The sequence below is a fragment of the Narcine bancroftii genome, chromosome 4 (genome assembly GCF_036971445.1).
Source record: "Narcine bancroftii isolate sNarBan1 chromosome 4, sNarBan1.hap1, whole genome shotgun sequence".
Classification (NCBI taxonomy): Eukaryota; Metazoa; Chordata; class Chondrichthyes; order Torpediniformes; family Narcinidae; genus Narcine; species Narcine bancroftii.
Genome location: NC_091472.1, coordinates 193,656,997 through 193,680,760, shown reverse-complemented (window position 1 = coordinate 193,680,760; position 23,764 = coordinate 193,656,997). Strand labels below are relative to the sequence as shown.

General features: G+C 40.5%; 1 protein-coding gene across 1 annotated transcript in view; it reads left to right on the top strand.

Annotated features, from left to right (window-relative positions):
* The window catches only part of LOC138761401 (BICD family-like cargo adapter 1), a 145,869-nt gene that overhangs the window by 50,787 nt on the left and 71,318 nt on the right, over positions 1–23,764 (top strand). The window contains exons 2-4 of the mRNA XM_069933434.1: positions 2,307–2,522; positions 17,874–17,990; positions 21,923–22,069. Of these exons, the coding sequence (XP_069789535.1) occupies positions 2,307–2,522; positions 17,874–17,990; positions 21,923–22,069 (480 nt within the window). The remainder of the gene's footprint in view (positions 1–2,306; positions 2,523–17,873; positions 17,991–21,922; positions 22,070–23,764) is intronic.

The following is a 23,764-nucleotide window of genomic DNA, read 5'->3' as shown; positions in this document are numbered from 1 at the left end:
TACGTGGTGGAAGTGACGCAGGAGGATGTCAGATGCGAAGGCTTGGTGAGGTGGTAGGTGAGATCGAGGAATCCTGTCCTTGTTGCACTTGGGGGTGGAGGGGGCCAGGGCAGATGTGCAGGTAATGAAGGATATGTGTGTGAGTGGCAAGTTGATGATGGTAGAAGGAAAACCATGTTCTTTGAAGAAGGAAGATATCTTTAATGATCTGGCATGGAAGTTTTCATTCATAGGTGCAGATGCAATGGAGACAGAGGAATTGTGAGAATGAAATCGAATCCTTACAGGGGACTGGGTGGGAAGAGGTGTAGTTGAGGTTCGCTGTGGGAGTTGGGCTAATAGAAGATGTCTGTCAAGAATTTGTCTTCTAAGATAGAGACAGCAAAATCATGGAAATGGAGAGTGTTGCTAAATGGACCAAGGGAATTTGAGGTTAGAGTGGAAGTTGGCAGCAAAGTGGATGAAGTCAACAAGCTCATCCTGGGTACATAATGCAGCACCAAAGTAGTCGTTGATGTAGTGGAGGAAGAGTTGAAGGGCCTTGCCTGTGTAGGCATGCAGCATGGATTGCTCCACGTAGCCAACAAAAAGAAAGGCATAGGTGAGGCCCATGCAATTACCATGGCTATCCCTATAACCTGGAGAAAGTCGGATGAGTCAAAGGAGAAATCTAATGAGGGTGAGGACAAATTCTTGCAGACTGATGAGGGTGGTGGTAGAGAGGGACTGGTTGGGTCTATTGTCCAGAAAGAAGCAAAATTGTTTGAGGCCAAACCCACAGGAAAAAAGGGTCTTGAGGTTGTATGTGATACCATGTATATACTCTTGCAAGCTTTCAGAGAGACCTCGAATTCCTTGGCTTGGATGCTTGTTAATTTCAACTGAAATGCTTTACCATACTTGTAGTATAAATGGTGATTACTGAAATAGTTGTTACATATAGTAGAGGATGTACTCAGAAGTCATGTTAAGATGAGGGAAGTAGCATGCTATCTCACTATCGACACCCCTGAGTGTCCTATGAATGACTGCAATTAGCATATTGGCTTTGTTAGCAACCCCAGAACCAATGGGATTTAGAGGGTAAGCAAGTCGTTCATAATCCCAAGAGAATCAGCGAAATTAAAAAGGTAATTTTAAAAGGTAAATCAAGATGTTAATATGAATAGTTTAGAGTAACTTGTTTATGAACAAGAATCAATAAGATTATTTGATTTCTTATCTATGAATATTGAAATATTACTGAGGAAAAAAAGTCCACAATATTTTGTGTTGTTGCCTTAAAGATTCAAGATTATTTTATTATCATGTAATAAAACAGTAGATGATATATTGCACCAAATTTCCTTTTGTCTTTCGTAAGGCAGACAAAGATTCGCTATCAGCAGAAATTGCCCAGCACCTCTTACAGCCAGAGAAAGAGAATAAAGAGTGTGTCCCCCCCCCACCCAAGCGTTGCTGAATGGCCATGGCTTCGCCTCCAGTGCTCCCACAGCCTTCAGTCCGAACCATCAGCAACCTGAGCTCCAGATGCATATCTCTAACATGATGAGGGAGCCTCCAGTACCCTTTCTCATCCTGATTTTATTACTTGGTACCCCTTCAGCCAGTCTTGAGCCAGACTCCAGCAGTCTGCCACCTGGTGGGAGTCCTTTGACCACAGTCAGCAGGGATCCACAGCCTGCATTGGGTTCCTCACTTTGAGTCACCAACAGCCTGCCACCTGTGTGTTCTTCAGCCTTCCGGCACCTCAATGGTCCGTCGCTGTGGTCACAGTCCTGTGGCTAGTTTCCTTTGCTTTTTCTTTTCAAACAAGGGTTGGTAGCCCTGTTTTTGGTGCCTTGCACCAGTCCTCCGTTTCTCCAGAGCCTGCAACCCTTTGTGGCAGTTGCCAATCATAGGCGCCGCCATCTCGGGCCCAGACCCATAGTCGCAGGATTTTGATATAAACACAATCAGCTCCTTTAACAGGCTGTTTAAAGCCTTAACAAAGCAGATGGCAGTTGTACTGGGTGGTTAGACCCCTCAGGGGAGTTTTGAGACTGCTCGCCACTCTCCGTGGGTCCACACCAGTGGCAGTGCTGCCCTTGCAGCAGCTCTGGACGCGCCACCATGTTTTTAAAAGTTGACTGTAAATGATCTTGGGTACAGTTTTGGACATCTTAAACAGACTTGCTTCAATTGAACATGAGATTTGAGGGTAAATAGGATTGTTCACATTTCTGAGTTTCAATTTCCATAAGTTCTTGTTCTTCGGTTTTTGAAAGGAAGCTCAATGATGACACATTTTCATTCTCTCTCATCAGCATCTAGAACAGGAGAAATATGAACTGCGGAGAAGATTTGAGAACCGTGAGGGTGAATGGGAAGGTCGTGTTACCGAACTGGAGAGCGATTTAAAACAACTTCAAGATGAGCTGGAGAGACATCAGGTCCAGTTACGCGAGGCAAACAGAGAGAAAGTAATAGCTTTGCGAGAACTATCTGAACAGAACCAACGGCTTTTAGAGCAGCTCACTAGGGTAAGTCTTGAAATGCATGCACTAAATGACACTCTCTGATGAACACCTCTCTTTTAATTTCATAGAACTGACCAAGTTTGCTCTATCACCCATGCAATATGCTATTTGACCCTTGAAATGAAGATAGAGATGTAGTAAGGGGAGATGACTTTTGTACCAAGGAAAGAATGCACAAATATGTTCCCAAGGAAGTAAAGACTGATCATGCATATACAGTATGCTGTACAGTACATATTTATTACCTATTATGCATTTCCTAACTTGTTTAATTTTGTATTTAAATGTGATTGCAAGCAATTTAATGTAATGCTCAGGTTCACATTGTTCCCACTCAAATCCTGGTGTGTGCCCACTGTCCAGTGCACCCAGAAGAGACAAAAAGGTTAATATTTAAGTGAAAGAGAGATTATCCCATACTTCAAGAATGAAACAAGTTCCTAATTCTGGGAAATCTGTAATAAAAGCAGAAATAGAGATAGAATTTCTAAAAGCTGAAACCCTTCATTTCTAAAATCCCAACACCCCTCAATGTCTGCCTGCTGTTTAAATTTTCTGCTCATTAATTAAAATTCAGCAAAGATTGGACAATGAATATGGTCTCTTTATTTTTAAGGACAATCCTCATTGTATGCCAGTGAATTTATTCCAGTGACTCTGTGCTGTTGGAGTGTCGAGATTAGTAACTCAGTGTGGAGAGTTGTAGGCTGTGAACCTGTACTCTGCCACCATATGGCAAAGTGCACTAAAAATGCATAAGTTTGAATTTTATCTGCTGGTTCCTTTGGAATATTTATACTAATTGATTTTTAAAAAGTTTTTAATAATTTATTGATGTTCTCAACAAAAGTTCTGAACATTAAACCACGTTTTTAAACTATCTGGTGAATTTTATTTTTGATGGCTTTTGGGTACTTTTGCACCAATCATTTCTGGCTAGTAATTTTTTAAAAAAATCATGTTCCAATCTGCCTCACCTGTTGCGACTGAAAGTCACCTGTATGACTTAAACTAATCTACTACTCAAATGTAGCTGCAGTCATGATTGTTATTCATTTTTAGTATTTGTGAAACAGATAAATTTAACATGTTCTATGTCTCATAAACCAATTGAACTAGGTTTAGAAAGAAGCACATGTGAACGTGCATGTGTGTGTGCAGATTTGCATGCGTGTTAGGTGTACATGCCAGAAGAAGGGAATACAGCTCCGGATCCAGCAGGAAGTCTGTTCCCATAATCCTAGTTACTATAATAGATAATTCCAACCAAAAGGGTCACAACTTCGCACAGGTCCATGTGGAGTGCATAAAGGTATCAATTTCTAATCCATGTCGAGAGCACATTTCCGATATCTCTGATTTTCCTTTGTAATACACACACTTATCCTCTTGTATGGACTGCAAGGGCTTTGAACAGGCTGAACTAAGAACTCATAACCTGTCTTCAAAAATGGGGTCATGTTCCAGTCCCAGCTGCTGCTGCTGAACTGTAGAACTGAATTCATTCCCTCTCCCTCCTCCTCTCTCACGTGGCCCTCTTAGAACAGCAACTGCACTCAGACAGACTGCAGCACTGGACCTAATCCTCCGACTCCATTCATCTGTTGCTTTCCAAAACAATAATCCATTACTCCACAGCATGTCCAATTGACACCGACTATGAAGTCTCTATAGGCATTCTTCAAAGTTTTTGCAAAGCCACTCAGAGCCTGGACTGTCTGGCTTGAGCAGAGCTCTGGCATTTCAAATGAGATCTGTTTTGAAGTGTTTGTATCTGTGTGTGACCTAACTAAAGCCCCACAATTTATCTTCCAAAAGCATATCTATATAAAATATAACATAATCTGTCACAGTTATTTGTATACATTTTGGTTTGACCATGTAGAAATTACAGCACTTTTTATACATAGTCCCCTCATTCCAGGGCACCATTAATTAAAGTAGTCATGTTTCGTACTTTGCTGCATATCCCTTGCATGCAATGACTACTTGAAGTCTGTGATTTCTAGACATCACCAGGTGCTGAGTATTCTCTGGTGATTCTCGGCCAGGCTTCTACTGCAGCCATCTTCAGCTCTTGCTTGTTTCAGGGGCTTATCCCTTTATATTTTCTCTTCAGCATATGGAAGGCCTGATCAATCCATTCAAAAATTTTCCAGATTTTAGCTTTGAAAAATTCCTGTGTTGCTTTACCAGTCTGTTTGGGGTCATTGTCTTGCTGTGGGATGAAGCACTGTCCAATGAGTTGGAGCCATTTGGTCGAACTTGAGCACATAAGATGTTTCTATATACCTCAGAATTCATTTTGGTACTGCCATCATCAATGAAGATAAGTTCGCCAGTACCTGTGGCAGCCACACATACCCAGGCAATAGCACCTCCACCACCATGTTTCACAGATGAGGTGGTCTGCTTTGGATCTTGGGCAGTTCCTTTACATCTCCACACTTTGCTTTTGCCATCGCTTGGATGTGGTGAATTGCAGTCTCATTTGTCCACAATAAGTTTTTTAGCAGGCTATTTTAAATTTTAAATCTTTCACAAACTGAAAGATGGCCATCCTGTTTCTTTGGGTCACTAGTGGTTTGCATCGTGCAGTGTTGCCTCTGTATTTCTGATCATGAAGTCTTCTGCGGATATAAGTAATTGACATATCCACACCTGGCTCCTGAAGAGTGTTTCTGATCTGTCATATGGGTACTTAGGGATGCTTCATTATGATGAAATTTCTTCAGTCATCAGTAGTGAAGGTCTTCCTTAGTCTATCAATCCTTTTGTGATTACTGAGCTCACCAGAACCCTCTTTCTTCTTAATGATGTTCCAAACAGTTGATTTTGGTAAACCTAAGCTTTGGGTAATGTCTCTTACTGTTTTATTCTTGTTTTACAGTCTCATAAGGGCTACTTTGACTTTCATTTTGCACAACTCTAAATGTTAACTACAGACTCCAAAGGTGATGAAAAGCTTAGAAGCAAACCTAGCTCCCTTATACCTGCACCAATGAAGCAATTAAACATACCTGAGTCCTCTCACAAACACCTGTGAAGCTAAATGTCCCAAACATTATGGTGCTGTGGAGGCTTGCTGCCACGGCAATCAAGCTGGCACTCTGGGCAGTGAGAGCAACCAAAGGCCAGCAGCCTGTGCAGCGGCACTGGCCCCAATAAGCGAACCGGCGGGTGAATACTAAGGGCAGCTTAAAGGCCAGCAACCCCAAAATGGCGCTGGCCTTGATGCGCAGCCAACAGACAGGGACAGTGAGTGACGAAGAGGGGCATTGTTAAGCAGGAAAGTACCCACGCACAGGAAACCTGCTTTTGTTATGCATGTTGTGACATCAGCCAAAGTGGGAACAAGTATAAAAGTTGGGCCTGAGCCCTAATAAAAACTCATCTTAAATTGACTACAGTAGGTGTCTGTGTGTGTGTCTGTGTGTGTGTCTGTGTGTGTGTCTGTGTGTGTGTCTGTGTGTGTGTCTGTGTGTGTGTCTGTGTGTGTGTCTGTGTGTGTGTCTGTGTGTGTGTGTGTCTGTGCTTAAAACTGGAACACAGGCAAATAAAGGTAAAATGTGTCTTTGTCCCAAATATTATAGAGGGCATTGTAGGTCTGGTTTCCTGTTCTGCTCTTTACTGTTCACCCAAAAGCTTTGGAGAGTTACTCTTTTAGATTTTTTTTTTTGTAATTTTAGTTGTTTGTCACTTGTATGATGTTAGAACTTGACAGACCATTGGTACTGATAGTGAAGATGGTTTTATGATAAAATATTGACTTTGTCTTCTCTTTTCAACCTATGCCTCTAGAGACTTGGTCATAATGAAGCATGTATGCACATGTGCTACACTTTAAAACTTTTACAGATTTTGTTTGTATCGAATAACTGTCAAATCCTGGATTTAATAGTGTCCTTTAATTTTACCTAATTTAATTTTAATGATTAAATATTGAGATACTGCATGGTTACAGGCCCTTTCAGCCTGCACAGCCCAAATATACCTAGAACCCCCCCCCCCCCTTGTGTTTTGGAGGGTGGGAGTAAACCGGAGCACTTGGAGGAACCCCAGATAGCGCCAGATTTGAACCTGAGTCATGGGTGCTGCAAAAGCATTTTGCTAACCATGCCACCCTAAATAATGTCGACATATGTACAGAACAGCAAGCATAAATCCTTCTGTACTTTAGTACAATAGTTTTTCATTTGGGTTTTACCTGGCATAAAAATTTACTGTGCAACAAGGGAATCCATCAATAGCAGAAGAAACCTGCTTCAATTCCAAATTCTCTACAACCAGCCAACTCCCACAATTGTCTCAACTAAACCTCTTCACTCCCTGTTCCCTGTAAGGATTCTATTCCTTCCTCTCAATCCTTTGCCTCCATCGCTTCTGCTCCCAGGAAGATTATTTCATTCCAGATCAGCCAAGATGATCTCATTCAAGAAATATGGATTCCTCTCCACTACCATCAACTCAGAATCAGAATTTATTGACATGAACATGTCACAAAATTCGTTGTTCTTCAGCAGCGTCACAGTGCAAACATTCATATAAACCATCTTGCAACAATAAATAAAAAGCATGCAATAAAAAGCCAAAATAAGACAGTGCCTTTGGTTCATTGTTCACTCAGGCATCTGATGGCAGCGGGGAAGAAGCTGTCCTTGTGCTGCTGAGTGCTCGTCTTCAAGCTTCTGGACCTTTTACCAATAGTAGCTGAGTGAAGAGGGTGTGGCCTGGGTGGTGGGATCCTTGAGGATAGATGCTGCTTTCTTAAGTCATCGTCTCTTGTAGATCCTCATTGAATGAAGACTGGTGTTCATGATGTTGTAGCCTGAGTTAACAACCCTCTGGAGTTTTTTTTCTTGTACTAACCATTGGCACCTCAGTATCAACAAGCCAGTGTGCTCTCTCCATGGTACACCTATAGACATTTTCAAGAGTCTTCGGTGACATACCGAGTCTCCACAAACTCCTCACAAAGTGTAGCTGCTGGCAAGTCTTCCAACATTGCCTTGCCTGCATCACCTCTCTCTTTCCCAAACAATTGCCCCGGCTGCCTCCACTTCAATTTCCCCTTATCCTTTTCTGCAATTTTCACCGCCTACTACATGATCTGACCACCAGACACATCTTCCCCTCTTGTCCCCTCTCTGCTTTCCTCAGGGATTGCCCCATTCTGGATTCCCTCATCAACTCCTCCCTTCCCACCCATTGCCACCTTGGTATCTACCCCTGTTCCCACAGGAAATGCAACTCTTGCACCCACACCTCCTCCCACACTACCATTCAAGGCCCCAAACAGTTCTTCCAAGTGAAGCAACACTTCAGTTGTGACTCTGAAGGAGTCGTCTACTGCATCTTGTGCTCCCATTGTGGCCTCCTCTACATCGGAGAGACTGGATGCAGATGGGAGATTATTTGGTTGAGCACTTTCGCCCTATCCACTGCAATAATTAGGATCTCCCAGTGGCCACCCATTTTAATTCCACACCCCATTCCCATACTGACATGTTTTTCCATGGCCTCATGCACTGTTAAACTGAGACTACATACAAATTGGAGGAACCATACCTAATATTTTCTTCTGGGCACTCTCCAACCAGATGACATTAATATTGACTTCTCCAGTTTCCATTAGGTCCCTCCCCTGTCTCTCTTTTTCTGTATCCCTTTGACTCCAGCTCCACTTCCCTCTCCATTCAGAGATATAAACTCTCCTCCTATCAGCTTCTTTTCTCTTCTACCCTCCCACCATATATAACCTCTTGCCTGTTGGCCTGTGCTCCACCCCCTGCCCCATCCTCCCTCCTCTTGCATCTTGCTCGTACCTTAATGAAGGTGCTTGTGTTCAAAACGTTGATTACTTTGCTTCCTTGAGATGCTGCTTGACCTGCTGAGTATCTCCAGCACTTCTCTGTTACATTTTATTCCAATTGTAGTATTTAAGCTTTGCAAACACCTCATATTCTAAAATAAATTCTAGACAGACACTAGATCTTTCTTGATGCTTGCACCATACAACAATCCCAACAGAGTGCAGAGATGTCATTCAGAAGTGATAGTGATCTGAGAAGTGGTCAGTCTCTTTAGTTAAGGAGAAAGGTTCCATGGAATTATGTCACTGAAATAGTTTATTTGCAGTCTGACCAACATCTATAAACAACATTTTTGTTACAACATATTATCTCCATGATCAAATCATAAAAATATGCGAGCTTGTCATGTACAAACTATCTTCCGTCTTCCACCACAATTGGGAGAGGGGTAAATACATTTCAAATCTCTTCATTGATCACAGCGTGATTAGTGCCACATTGTTTGAGCACCGGCAACCCGGTTTCAAATCTGGTACTGTCAATAAAGAGTTTGTACATTTTCCCCATGACCTGTGTGGGTTTCCCTCAGTGCTTCAGTTTTCTCCCACCCTCCAAAATGTACAGGGATGTAGATTAATTGGGTGTAATTGGGCAGCATGGGTTTTGTTCCCTGAAGGGGCCTTCTACCATGCTGTATTGTTTAAAAAAAAATTTAAAGTACTTTCTTTATCTCCTTTCCAATTTGATGTTAAATTAATTAGCCTGATTTATGAATCACACTTCCTCAGAGATTTTGTACAGATTCTCTCTCTATAGTTCAGTAATGGAGTTTTATTTCAATGCTGTGTATAGAAAACTCGTGTGAACAGAGCTAGCAGCATTGTACACTGTCAATCGATCTGGACACATTTTCCTGATTTCTCTTTGCGTATCTGCAGTTATCAGGCATGACTTTTACAACTTGCGTTACATTATTGTTACATTTGTTGCAAAACTCAGGCAATGGTAATCTAGGCTTGGAGCAGGAACATGAAGTGGGACGTGAGTGAAAACTAGGGTTGGTTTGTTTGTGTAGCTAGAAGAATACCACCATAACTTCTCATTCATAAGCAATGATAACAAAAGCAGTAAACTTGGTGATCCAATGGTTCCAGTTTTCCATTGAAATGTTGCTTTCCTTTGTTAATTGATGTATTATCTTTTTAAAATATTTTTAATTTGAAAGAAATATTAGGTGTGTGTGTGTAGGCTATACATAATATATATGTTAATTATATAACTTTTATATAATGCAATACAGAATGAGTTTCATCAATTATACATTCATATCATTCTCAAAAAAAGTGAGATATTCTTATGAGAATTTTACCTCATATTCTAATATGAGATGTACATTGTGATTATCTAAATAGACCAATATCTTCTAGTTGTGGGGTAAAAAAACATTTTTTTTAACCAACTAGAAGAGATTGATGTATTATACTGAATTGGAAATTAACTTGAAGCTGGAGTCCAGGTTAATTTGGGTGTAATTGAGCAGTATGGGTTTAAATGGCCAGATTTAGCCATTACTGTGCTGTCGATTTTAAAAATTTAGATGTATTTCAGTCTGCTTATGTAAAAAAATATTTGGGCAAAATTTGGCATTTTCAGAAGGTCTCTATTCTATTCCCCTTCCAATCATTTTATTATTCATGTCTCTTGTGTCACACGCTTAGAATGAAATGGTAGAGAAGTGGTCAACAACTTCTTCTGAAAAGGAAGCTAGATTAATAATCCAAATCACTGCAGAGTTGGTCATGGGCAGAATGTTTTACTCAAAGATAATTAGATTTGAGCATTTTTAGTATTTGAACGTATAGTTTATTATCCTCCCCCTAATTAGTTTTCAGATTTCTTCCAAGCACAAACAAACCAGTAACAGTTTCTTATTTAAAATTATGATAATCACTTGTATTTTATGGACTGGAAAGCAAAATTTGTTTGAGATTAGTCTTGGATATTCATTGTGCAGAAGATGCAATTGCAATGTGGGTTTATATCTGAGCAGCATATTGTTTTATTGATTATTATAAGTGGAAAGCTTTATCTCTTCTCTTATCCTCTTCTTGCTCCCTGTTCCTCCCACAATCAGACATTTGGCTGCAAAAAACACAGTCTGTATTCATTTCTAAACTAAGTGACTCAAGGTGTGAACTCTTCAGAATTTGTACTTGCCTGATATGCTGCACACATCAACCTGTCCACTTTCCTTCCATTCCCAATGACAACTTGGGGTCATTTTACCTGGATATATTCCATACAGTTTGAAGATAGGTTAACAGAAATGTCAGGGGTCCAATAAATATGCATAGGGCTACTATTTGGAGTAAATGAATAAAATAAATCCAAGCAGAGCACAACTAACAATTGGGTTCAAAGTGCAGATCAGGACTTTGACTTCAGAAGTTGTTGAAGCTGCTTTTCAAGGAAACGGACAGATAGTTTCCCCAGGTCTGCTCCCAGGATGTAACATGTAAATGGTGTTTCTGCATACACTCAGCAGTCAAGTGGGATAATCCTCTGCCTCTTCTTTCCATCCTGCCCCTAACCCCCTCATGTAATTAATCAACTTTGGGAATATGGGAAGAGAGAGGAGAGGAAAAACATTGTCAAGCTGAATTTGTCTTGACTCTTGTCACATTTGAACTTTACAAAGGACCAACCATCTTCTAAGGCTTCAGCTGAGGCATTGATTCATAAAAGCATTTGGATGTCCTTTCTATCCTGATGGATGGACTAGAGATCTTCTCCTGGTTTCTACTAATGCCCCAGTAAAAATGTCTGTGACAAGCTGTATCCTGACCTGCTCTCTTGTTTCTTTGCTATGACTATGGTTGACACCAAATGGAGTTTATCATTTTTATTTCTGGTTTTGGAGGTGCGGAGGAGGTTACAGACATTAAATTATCATTAGGAAATGCTTAGCTGAGTGGTTGACAATAGTCCGAGTGCTTCTTTGTGGCTCTGACAAAACTTGTGCTAACTGATGGTTAGGAAGTGTGGTTAAATATAAAATGTGTACACCTAATGTTGCAGAAAGATCTCAAATTATATTTAAGTTAAATTTTGGGTAGTTAATGTGGAGAGTAAGAAGACTGTATTCTCATGAAAGGAAGTCAGTTTAACCAATGGTACTCCCCATTTACCAGACCATTGCGACTTATGGGTGAACATTATGAGCAGTGTATGTTGTGTACAATTTACCCACTTGAATAGATCAGTCAAGATTGCTGTTTGAATGCAACAACAGTGATTCCATCCAGTGATGGACCAATCCGGTGTGCTGTAGAAATGTAAGTATAAATTGGAGTATTGTGAGCAGTTTGGGGCTCCTCATTTCAGGAAGGATGTGCTGACGTTGGAGAGGAGGTTCAAAAGGGTGGTTCCAGGAATGAAAGAGTTATACAAGTTTTGTCAACTCTTGGTCTGTCCTCTTTGGAATTTAGAAGAATGAGGGGGGATCTAATTGAAACATTTTGATTGTTGAAAGGCATGGACAGAGCAGATGTAGAAAGATTCTTTCCCATGATGGGGGAGTCTTTATCAAGAGGGAATAACATCAGGATTGGAGGGCGTCTGTTGAGAGCTGAGGAATTTCTTTAACCAGAGCGTGGTAAATCTGTGGAATTTGTTGCCACAGGCAGTTGTGGAGGCCAGGTCATTGGGTGTATTTAAGGGAGAGAATGATGGGTTCTTGATTAGCCAGGGCAAAGGTTACGGGAAAATGACCAGACAGTGGAGCTCAGTGGTAAAATGGATCAGCTCATGATTGAATGGTGGGACAAATTTGATGAGCTGAATAGCCTAGTTCTGCACCTATGTCTTACGTTCAACATTTGTAAACAACCAAGGATTGACAGATTCTTCAATTTTAAAATGAATGGGGTTATGGTTACTGTTCCCAAAGTACTTTCCTGACACCTCATTCACTTGCACAGCTACATTTCATGAGGGATTCTAGTGTGGCACCCTGTCTAGTTGGGATTATGACATCTTGTTTGAGAAAGTTCTCTGATGCATTTAATAATTTCTGTCCCATTTGCATCCTTTATAGGATGGTAGCATCACTGATAAAGCTGGATTAATTGCCCTTTGGAAATGGTAAAACTTGAACTGATGCAATTCTGGTGTGCCATACACCTATTCTTACTGACTTTTGGGGGATTTAGGCTGGATTCAGAATTTATTGAACATGTAATTAAATTGTTTTACAGCACCATTAGTGCAAATATTGAGAAGAATTACATTTATAAAAATTAATAAATTAGTGCAAAAGAGAAAGTGAGGTAGTGTCTGTGGCACATTGTCCGTTCAGAAATCTGATGGCAGAGGGAGATAAAGCTGTCCTTGTGCCACTGGATGTTCAACTTCAGGCTCCTCCCTCCTGATAGTAGCATTGAGAAGAGGGCATGGCCTGGTTGGTGAGGGTCCTTGAGGATAGAGGCTGCTTTCTTAAGATACTGCTTCTGGTAGATGTCCTCTATGGAGTGAAGACTGATGTCCATGAGGGAACTGGCTGTGTTCACAACTCTCTGCAGTCTTTTCCTGTGCATTGGCACCCCCAGGCAGTGATGTAACCGGTCAGAATGCTCTCCATGGTGCACCTATAAAAATTTGCAAGAGTCTTTGATGACATACCAAATCTCCTCAAACTTCTCACGATGTATAGCCGCTGGCAAACCTTTTTTTTGGAAAATTTTATTTTTCATTTGCATCAATACATAGATATAATTCTTCACCATATAACAATACAATGTAATAAAAATGATATATAATTTTTTTCATTTTATCCCCCTCCCCCAAATAAAAATAAAAAGAAAAACCTGAATTATATTGTACTATTTGATAACTAACATTAATTGGATTAATTATACTCTCCTGACACAATCTTGACCTGAGAGTTTGGAATATTCTTAAATGAATCCTTAAAGTTCATGGTGGTTTGGCCAACTGCAATGCTTAACAACGATTATTGAGTAAAAGATTATTAGACATTGCATATTAGGCGCTACATATGAAATAGCACTGAGTTTCAAAATGGCCAACCACAGCCAGGGTATTACGCGAGGAGAGCAGGGAACATCAAATAAAGAAAATGGAACGCCGAAAATGCTTCCACTGTGGAAAAAGTAATCACAGTCTGAGTAACTGTTTCTTCAAAAAAGCCATATGTTATCAATGCTACAAAGAGGGGCACATTAAGTCCAGATGACCAAAGAAAAGGGAAAATAAGCAAAAAGAGGATCACCCCCAAGAAGGCAAATCAGAAGTCGAAAAATAAAACACGCAAGGTGAGGAACTTCAAGGAGGAAGATGAAAGTTCTGACAAAAGTCCGAGCAACGACCCAAGTGGCTCTGAAGAGGACAAGTCGATGGAAGTAATTAATGTTAATGTGACAAACTCCAATTCGAAATTCTTCATTCCTATTAACATTAACAAGGAACCAGTTCAGATGGAACTGGACACTGGGGTCGCGGTGTCCTTAATACCAAGGAGCTTAAAAACAAGAGTATTACCCAATCTCAGGGTGGAACAATCTGATGTGGTGTTGAGTCAGCATACAGGAGGGAGATTGAAGACGTGGCTGAATGGTGCACCAACAACAACCTTGCACTCAATGTCACCAAAACTAAGGAGTTGATTGTTGACTTCAGGAAGGAGAAGTCAGAGGTTTACAATCCAGTGATCATGGGGGATCAGAGGTGGAGAGGGTGAGCAATAGGTTCTTGGGAGTCACTATCTCAGAGGATCTTTCCTGGACCCAACACACCAATGACATTGTGAAGAAAGCAGTCAGCGCCTCTACTTCCTCAGACATTTGTGGAGTTTTGGTATGACATTAGAAACCCTGGCAAATTACTAAGTTGTGTGGTGGAAAATTTGCTGACTGGCTGCATCACAGTCTGGTTTGGGGACACCAATACCCCAGAGTGTAAACCCCTCCAAAAAGTAGTGGACACAGCCAGGCAAGCCCCTCCCCACTTTCGAGAGTATCTTGAGAGAACACTGCCATCAGAGAGCAGCAGCAATCATCATGGATCCACACCACCCAGCACACGCTCTGTTCTCACTGCTGCCATCAGGAAAGAGATATAGGTACCACAAGACTCACACCATCAGGTTCAGGAACAGCTACCTCTCCATCATCAGACTCCTCAATGACAAACTCAATCAGAGACACATTTAAGTACTCTTGTGTACTTTATTGATTTTTAAAAAAATTCTGTTGCACAGTCAGTTTATTTACATTTGTTATCTGTTTGGATTTCTCGGTTTACATGCTGTGTACAGTTTCTGCATTACCAATAGGTTGTAATTGTGCCTCACCTGCTGGAAACAGAATCTTTGATATCATGTCTGTACTCTGACAATAATTTTTTGAATATTTTATTTAGATTTTTTAAAGTCACATGCAATCAATAAAAAAATATTTCAAATACAGAAAAGAGCTAGTGATCTATGATACGTGATGACTATAATCACTCATCGCACCCACCCTCCACCTGCTAAAATTAAGGAATAGAGAGAATTGGTAAAGAAGAAATCCCGAGGAAAAAAGAAAGTAAGAAAAAAAGAAAATAAAGAGAAAGAAGAAAGAAAGAGGAAATGTCAGGGATCTGTTGTCTAGTCCACAGGCTTCAAATTTCTATGGCTTACCTAGACCTTGAGGGAACATTAACGCAGGACTGGAGGGCGGTGGGGGGGGGGGCACAGCTAAAAATTTGCACCCACATTTTGTAAATATGGCTGCCATATTTAAAAATAAACATGCCATACTTATTTCTTAAGTTGTAGGTAATCTTCTCAAGGAGAACACAACTGTGCATTTCCGTATTCCAACAGGTGTGAATCAGACTTCCAAATAACTGCTATACATTTCCTGGCCACTGTCAGTACAATCTTGAAAAATTCTGTTTGTTATTTGGATAGCCTCATTTTAGGTCTTGCACTCAGTAAAAACAGCCTGGGTTCTATGGAAATTGAATTCATATAATTTGATCTAGGAAATTCCATGGATCCACCCAGAATGGACTCACCATGGGACATGACCAGGTTGAACGTAAAATGGTTCCTATCTCCTTGCCACATCTAAAACATTGATCCAAAATATCTGATTTTAATTTATTTAATTTTTGTGGTGAGAGATATAACTGGTGCAAAAAATTATATTGTACCAGTCTGTAGCTTACATTTATTGTGTTTGTCATACTGTCTCGACATAAATTGGACCAGCTTTGGTCACCAATTCTTATATTTAAGTGTGATTCCCATCTCCGTCTCGACTAGTGTATCCCATTTAGGGGTTCCCGTTTGAAGTAGGAGATCAGTTGTTGAAGTGAATTTCTTTGTGTTTTCCTTTCGAATCAGAGTCTCCACATCACTGCACTTTGGTAGATTCATTGTTGGGGCCCAATTTGTCCTTTAAATACAATCTTCTGCTCTATTCAGTTAAGAGTTTATTATTAACAATACCATCCTTAAGTTTTTAACTGATCAAATGACATACATTGCCCTTGGTCATAATAGATCTCGGATGTACCTGATCCCTTTCCGGGACCAGGTATCCAAAAACTTGTTATCCATTGTTAAAGGTATGAACCTATTCTGAGTCGGGGGTGATTTTGGAGATAGCCCTCACCCCAACCAACTGATCATTTATTTTGCTCCAAATATTAATTGTATGTTTTAACAAGGGGCATCTTTCTTCCCAGATATTAATTTTGAAGCCGATTTTATATACAAAATCCTCTGTCTCACTTTATGCAGTTCTGTTTTCACCCATGAAGACTTCTCCCTTGAATAGGGAGATGACAAATTTCATCTAGGCTGCCCACTAGTAATTGTTTAAGTTTGGGAGTTGTAAACTTCCTAGCTCATATTTCCATGTTAATTTTTCGATGGAGACTCTAGTCATCTTCCCTTTCCAAAAAAATTGTCTGACATATTTATTCAAATCCTGAGGCCATGGTATGGGCAGCATCTGAGAGAGATATTGTACTCTTGGAAATGTGTTCATTTTTACACAATTGACTCTACCAGCTATGTTATTGGTAGAGCCATCCACCTATTCAAATCCTCTTCAACCTTTTTATCTGACAATAAATTTGAAGTGTTTAGCTCCATGTAATGTTGGCAGAAACATTGCTGAATCTGCTGAGCGGGGGAACAAAGGGATCTATTTCAATAGCATTGCACAGGAAATTCCCTCTGGTATATATTGATGAGCTGCTTGGTGTCCTAATTACTGGTGTTTTTGGAATATCTTTCACTTTTGCACTCATTAATCTTGAATATTATCTTTAGAATGGAGTGTTATCTGGCCTGATTAGAATAGATAGACCTAAATTCTCAAAAGCCTGGAGAACCCTGCAGACCTGTACCAATTTGTTCCTAACTTTCTCTCAACTATTTCTTTTCATATGGGCATGTTTCTATTCCAGTATATTTGATTTGTGTGATGAACATTAAATTTCCAGAATTATCTGGTTAACTTTTGATGATCTCATTAGGCTGCAGAACATGTATAAATATTTATAGGCTCATGGTGTAGTTTCATCTTGGAAGGAGGTCATTCACACCATTGAAACTATGCTGGCTGAACAATTGAGCAATCTCAGTTCCATTCCCTTGCCCTCTCCTGCAGATTCTTTCCTTTCAGATAGTTATGCAGGCAATGCAGTTCCCTTTTGAATGATGCAATTGAATTCATCTCACTGCTAATCCTCGCAGTACATTCCAGACCATAACCATATGTGTTTCAAAGAACCTTGCAGCCTATATTTTTTGTGCAAGCTTTTTCGAAGAGCCTTTTAAAACTGCAATCAATGTCAATGTGAGGCTAGTATGGGACATTGGTGCTGTGCCCTCATATTAAACAGCAAAGAACATGTATGTTTGTTATAGCAGTTGCCTGTCTTCACTAGTTTAATGCTGGAAGAAATTAGTGGTCCAGCAGAGTCTGTGGAGACTAAATGTATGCATCCATATTTCTGGTCAAGATGCAGAATCTTGACCAGAAATGGATAATGACCTGGAACAGGTCCAGGCTCAACATTATACCTGGTGCCAGATGGGGTGAGTCTGGAAGACCAAGCAGGTATCAGGTTTTCCCAGCAGAGGGGAAATTGGCATGACAAACTGTATGGAGCCCTTGGTGTCAGATTGCACAGCTTGGCTGCTTGATCAACAAGGTCCCCCAGCCGAGAAAACCGTAATCTGTCTTTGATTATGATGGTGGCTGGTGCTATGGTGATGGAAGAAGATTACTGTTGTTGTATGACATAATTTTTAGGCCAGGATACTTGGTCCATGCATGGTTATCTGTCAAAGTACTGTTATTTTTTTCTGGCCTACAGCCTTCCATACCTATATATCTTTGAGATGCAGGCAGTAGCAGGCGCTTCTGGCCCATGAGCCCGCACTGACCAACTATAGCCAGGCAACCAAATATTATATAGTTCTTGTACCACTTCCATGTCTTTGTTCCTTCTTCCATAGACAGCTGAGATTGAACAGCAGCTCTCAATGCAAGTTCATAACCTCCGTGATGAGTTCCGGGAGAAAAGCATCTCGACAAATCAACATGTAGTGCGGCTGGAGAGCTTACAAGCAGAGGTGAGATTGAATTGGATTGCATCAATGTATTTATTTCCACATTTAATGCTGAGATTATGTGATGGCACAGAGTTTCTCTGATGCCACAGATGTTAAGGGTCAGATTCTTTCACAGTTCTTCAGTACAGTTGGCACCAGAAAATACAGTTTCCATTAACATGGTATTCTCTACTGATTCACTGTAGGTAATCTAGTGTGCGATCAACATAGAATATCACAGTTTAGGAATATTATGCATCCTTTGATCTCTATCTACTAGAACTATGGTTTGCTTGTATATCTGTTCCATTCAAAGAGTGAAACAAAAATACTATTATAGCAGTTAATTTTATAGTCAATTATTTGCACAAATAATTACTGAAATGTAGTGCAACAGGAAATATCAGATTAACAGCGTACAGTTCCCAAATTGTTCAGTTTGTATCCATGAATTAACTGTTGGTAGCTAAAAACATAAGATATAGGCTATTTAGCCTATTGAGTCTGCTCCCCCATTCCATTCTCCCATTCAGCCCCACTCCCTGGCCTTCTCCCCATAACCCTTGATATCCTGACTATTCAGATAACTATAAATCTCTGCCTTAAGTATACCCAACGACCTGGCCTCCATAGCTGCCCTTGGTAGCAAGGTCCAAAGGTTCACCACTTTCTGGCTAAAGAAATTCCTCCACATCTCTGCTTTAAATGGATGCCCTTCAATCCTGACGTTTTGCCCTCTTGTCCAAGACTCCCCCCACCATGGCAAACAACTTTCCCACATCTACTCTGTCCAGGTCTTTCAACATTCTATATGGTTCCCCATCATTCTTCTGAATTCCAAGGAGTTCAGTCCAAGAACTGTTAAACATTCCTCATATGCTGGTCCCTTCATTCCAGAAATTCTTCTAGTGAATCTTCTCTGAATCCTCTCCAATGCCAGCACATTCTTTCGTAAATAAGGAGACTAAAACTGTACCCCATCCTCCATCTGAGGCTTCACCAGTGCCTTATAAGCCTCAGCATGGTATCCCTGCTCGTTTCCTATTCCTCTAGATTCACCACCTTCACCATTTCAACCTGGAGGTTAACTGTAGGGTATCCTGCACTAAGTCTCCCAAGTCCCTTTGCACCTCTGAATTTGAATTTTATCCCAATTCAAACAATAGATTTCCCTATTATTCCTTCTACCATAGTGTATGGCCTTGCGCTTTCTAACATTGTATTTCATTCGCCACTTCTCCTAATCTTAGTCTCTCTATTTCCTCCTCACTATCTTCCCCTCCACATATCTTCATATCATCTGCAATCCTAGCCACAAAGCCATTTATTACTTGATCCAAATCATTAATATACAATCTAAAGACAAGTGGACCCTACATCAACCCTTGCGGAACACCACTGGTAACCGGTAGCTAACCAGAATAGGATCCTTTTATATGGCAGCTATTACTTTAATTGGCTTGCATGGAAAACCCAATAAGTGCAACAAATTGGAGATGTAGAATCCCAATTCTAAACTTCATTCAATTGAGAAATAGTTTCTATTTTTCTTTAAAAGGTTTTTTTTTCCCTGAAGATGAGTAGTTTACATAAGCATTGTGTAGGAGGGTGGGGGGAGGATAGTCCCAAGAGAGTGAAACGATTGGAAATCCATTTCACTGTTAACAAATGTAAGATTGTCCACTTTGGTCCTTAAAGAGTGACCACATATATGTAGATCAGTAAGATATCATAGACTTTGTATACTTGTATGTACCATTCTAATACATTGCTGATCTGCATATCCAAAGACTGAAGAAAGATTAAATTCATGCTACAGCCAAAAAGTTTACAAGTTCGAAGGGGCATGAATGGGCCAGATAGTCATCATCTCTTTCCCAGGGTAGGGGAGCCTAAAACTTGGGGCTATAGGTTTACGGTAAGAAGGGTGACTTTTGAAGGAGATGTGAGGGTAAACTTTTCACACAAGGCAGTGGTTAGTTATATTCAATGAACTGCCAAATGAAGTGGTAGAGGCAGAAATATTAGAACCTTTAGAGGGCATCTAGAGAGTATTTGGATGGGGAAGGAGTAGAGGAATATGGGCCTGATGTGGGCAACTGTGTAGAAAGATGTCATGGTGATCTGGGCTAAAGTGTCTATTTCTGTGATACCTTGAAGTACGGCTCAGGTCTGAAACATCGGTAATATATCTTTACCTCTTCTGGCTGCCACGAGATCTGCTGAGTCCCTCCAACATTTCTGTGTTTTTACTACAATCACAGCACCTGCAGACTTTTGTGTTTCACCCTGGTTTCCCCCTATCCCTTCCCTCTATTTCTGTGATGTACAACTTTGACTCGTGCTGTGCCAGACTGAGAGTACCCTCAAATTGGAGAAACAACACCTCATATTCTGTCTGGGCACCCTCAAACCGGATGGCATTAATTTTTTCAACTTCTCTGGTTTCAGTTAGTGCATTCTCTCTTCCCACCCGCCCCCAAATCTATCCCTATATCTCTTTTTCCCCTTCCCTCTCAGTCTCCTTTCCCACAGCTCTGCACTCACAGAGCAAACCCCTCAATTCCCCCAATCAATTCTCACCTTTCCTCTCTCACGTCTTCCTGTCCATATCCAATTAACACATTTTGTCTGTTGGTCTGTGTGCCTCCCACTGCCCTTTCTTCCTTTCACCCCAGCCTTTCAATTCAGGTGCCCGCCTTCTTTTGTTCCTCATACCTTGAAGAAGGGATCAGGCCTGATATGTCTGTTCTATATCTTTACCTCCAACGGACGCTGTGAGACCTACTGAGTTCTTCCAGCATTTCTTTGGTTTGCAGACTTTCGTATTTTACTCATCTTTGACTCTTGGGCCAGGACAGATCACAAGTAGAGTACTGTGAATAGTTCTGGAGATTGTGGGTTTTTTTTTAACCATGCATACTGACCAGGAATGGAACTTGGGATCCATCTAAAACAGCAGAGAAAATGCAAGTGGCAAGGGCATACTCCTAGCCAAGTACAGAGCAATTATGCTTGAGGGGATTTTATTGTGCGGCAAGCTAATTATGGAAAACACCTGCTTAGTTTATATGATGCTGAGCAAGATTATCTTCATATAAGGGCAAGTATACTTAATTGATTTCCTTGTCCAGCATAGTGGGTAAGAGCCAACATGTTTTCTGCAGGATTTATGAATGGAAGAAGCTACTGGCTATAAAAATGCATATACGGATAATCAGATCATGAACACTTAAGCTAGAAATGCTAGATACTTACTCTTGTGGACAAAAAGCAGAATAATTTTCCTCCCTTACCTTGATGAACGCAAGATACCAAAATGTTAAAAATTCTGCTCATACTGTTACATTTTCTGTTTCCCCTCCCCCTTTTTTTGTCTGTGGGGTGATGTGGAGCAGCAGATTCTAGAAGTAAGTACTTAATGCTTTCTATCTGATTATTTAACATCTGTCAATCATTCTTCATTACTGTAATTAACTCCTTATCCCCTTCACTGGACTCAGCGACCTGCTGCCCTCTAAAACACAAAAACACTGCAACTTATAATTCTGCATGTACAGTTACTGTCCTGTCCTCAATGCACAGCTGAATTTGTTTTGACTGACCAATTATGGTGCTAACATTTTGAGACGTATGATTGCATCCAACTGGGTACAATCAACTAATATTGATGTGATTAGGTGGTTGAGAATTTTTTTTTTCTGTCCATTTGGGTTTTGAATACTCAGAGGTTCTGGCTGTCCTATGTTCTCTTCAGCTTCCTTGCTTGATGTTTCTTGCCTGTATATTCCCTTCCCCTTGATCTTGTCCTTTATTTATTGTCTCCCTATCTGCCCTATCCTCATTTACCCCCACATCTATGTTTAATGCCTCCTTCTACCATCTCACTTGGTTTCCACAAGGTTACTGTGCTGGGTGCAGAGTTCTGATGTCTAATTTTACCCCCATCTCAGATAAAGGTGCTAACTGAACGAAAACGTGAATTGGAACGACGCATTAGCTCTATGATTGAGGAGAACGAATTGTTGCAGGGTACAATCGAGGAACTTCAAGAGCGAGTGTTGATCGCTGAACGACAGAGTCGTGACAAAGATCTACAGGTGAGGAGCATTGGAAAATGTGGATAAAAGAAATAAACAGTAACCATATGCTCTGAATGATTGGAGTGTGTATAAAGGGAGAACTTGGACAGCGCATGCATCATATGAAATATTGTATTATAAGGGAATAAGTACAGAGAATATGCTCAATATGGCTGAGCGTTTCTGTTCCTCGAAGACGTCGACTTAGAAAGTGGACCTGGTTACCAATCCAAACAAGTGTAGCAAACGTCACATTGTAATCTGAATTAAATCAGTTCTTATGATTAAAGAACGAGGCTTAATCAGATTCAGAATCCGATTTATTGTCGTGAACATGTGTCACAAAATTTGTTTAGTGCGGCAGCAATATTGTACATTACAGGTACAAAAATTGCTATAAATTACATTTCCATGAATACACTATATAAAAAAAAATAAATTAGTGCAAATGAAGAGAAAGAAGTGTGATAGTGTCTGTGGTTCATTCTCCACCGAAATCTAATGGCCGAGGGAAAGAAGCTGTTTGTCTTCAGGCGCTTGTACCTCCTGCCCGATGGTAACAGTGAGAAGAGGGCATGGCCTGGATGATGGATGCTGCTTTCTTGAGAGTGATGCTCATAATGGCACTGGCCGAGTTCACAACTTTCTTGTAGCCTTTTCCTGTCATCTCCAAACCAGACAGTGATGCAACCAGTCAGAACGCTCTCTGAAGTACACCTGTAGAAATTTGCAAGAGCCTTTGGTGACACACTAAACCTCCTCAAACTCCTCACTAAATATAGCTGCTAATAGCCATTCTCTTTAGCCAGGCAGTGACATGGGCCAACAAAACAGCATAATAAGCAATGGTCCCAGATACAATGACTTCTGGTCTGCTAGTAGTGTTCTTGGCTTTGAAGTAGAAGTTATGGGATCAAGCTGAAAGAAATTTGCTATTATGTGGAAAGACTGTCCTTTAGGCACTTCAGTGCCTCTTGTTTTCTCGGGAAGTTACAAAGATTTCATTGACACTTTTTGAAAGAAAAACAATTGATCTCTAATCCAGAGGCAGTGCCTTCAAAATAATTATCAAGTTATTCATCAATAACATTTGAGTAATGAACTGCTTTCTATGGACTGGGAATGTGAAAGATATTCAATAAATGCAAATATTTATATTCTAATGTTCGATATATAGCTGGTGATGATATTACAGAGTCCAAAATATAACCCGTTAGTTTAGTTTATTAACCCGTTAATTTAGTTTTTTGTTAAAATTTAATTTGGACGTTCAACAAGGTAATGAGCCCAAGCCACCCAAATACCCCAATTCATTCATTCAACCCCATTCATTTATGGAGGGTGGGAGGAACCGGAACACCCAGAGGAAGCCCACACAGACACTGGGAGAACGTACAAACTCCCTCGAGTCCGTGCCAGGTTCTAACCCAGATCACTGCCTCTGTCCGTGTTGCACGAACCATGCCGCACCCTTATTGTCATATGTACCAGGAATCACTGAAAATCTTAGTTTTGAATGCCACCTGGCATGGCAGAAAAAGTCACCAAACTCCAGCACTACTTAGCATCTTAAAAATTCACACAAAACCACATGGATAAATGTGGTTAATTATGACAATGAACAACCTGGGATTCTAGCACTTTATCAATAATAGCAAATCTAATTCATTCATACAGAGTGTATGATGTAGACCAGCCATTCTCAACCCTCCA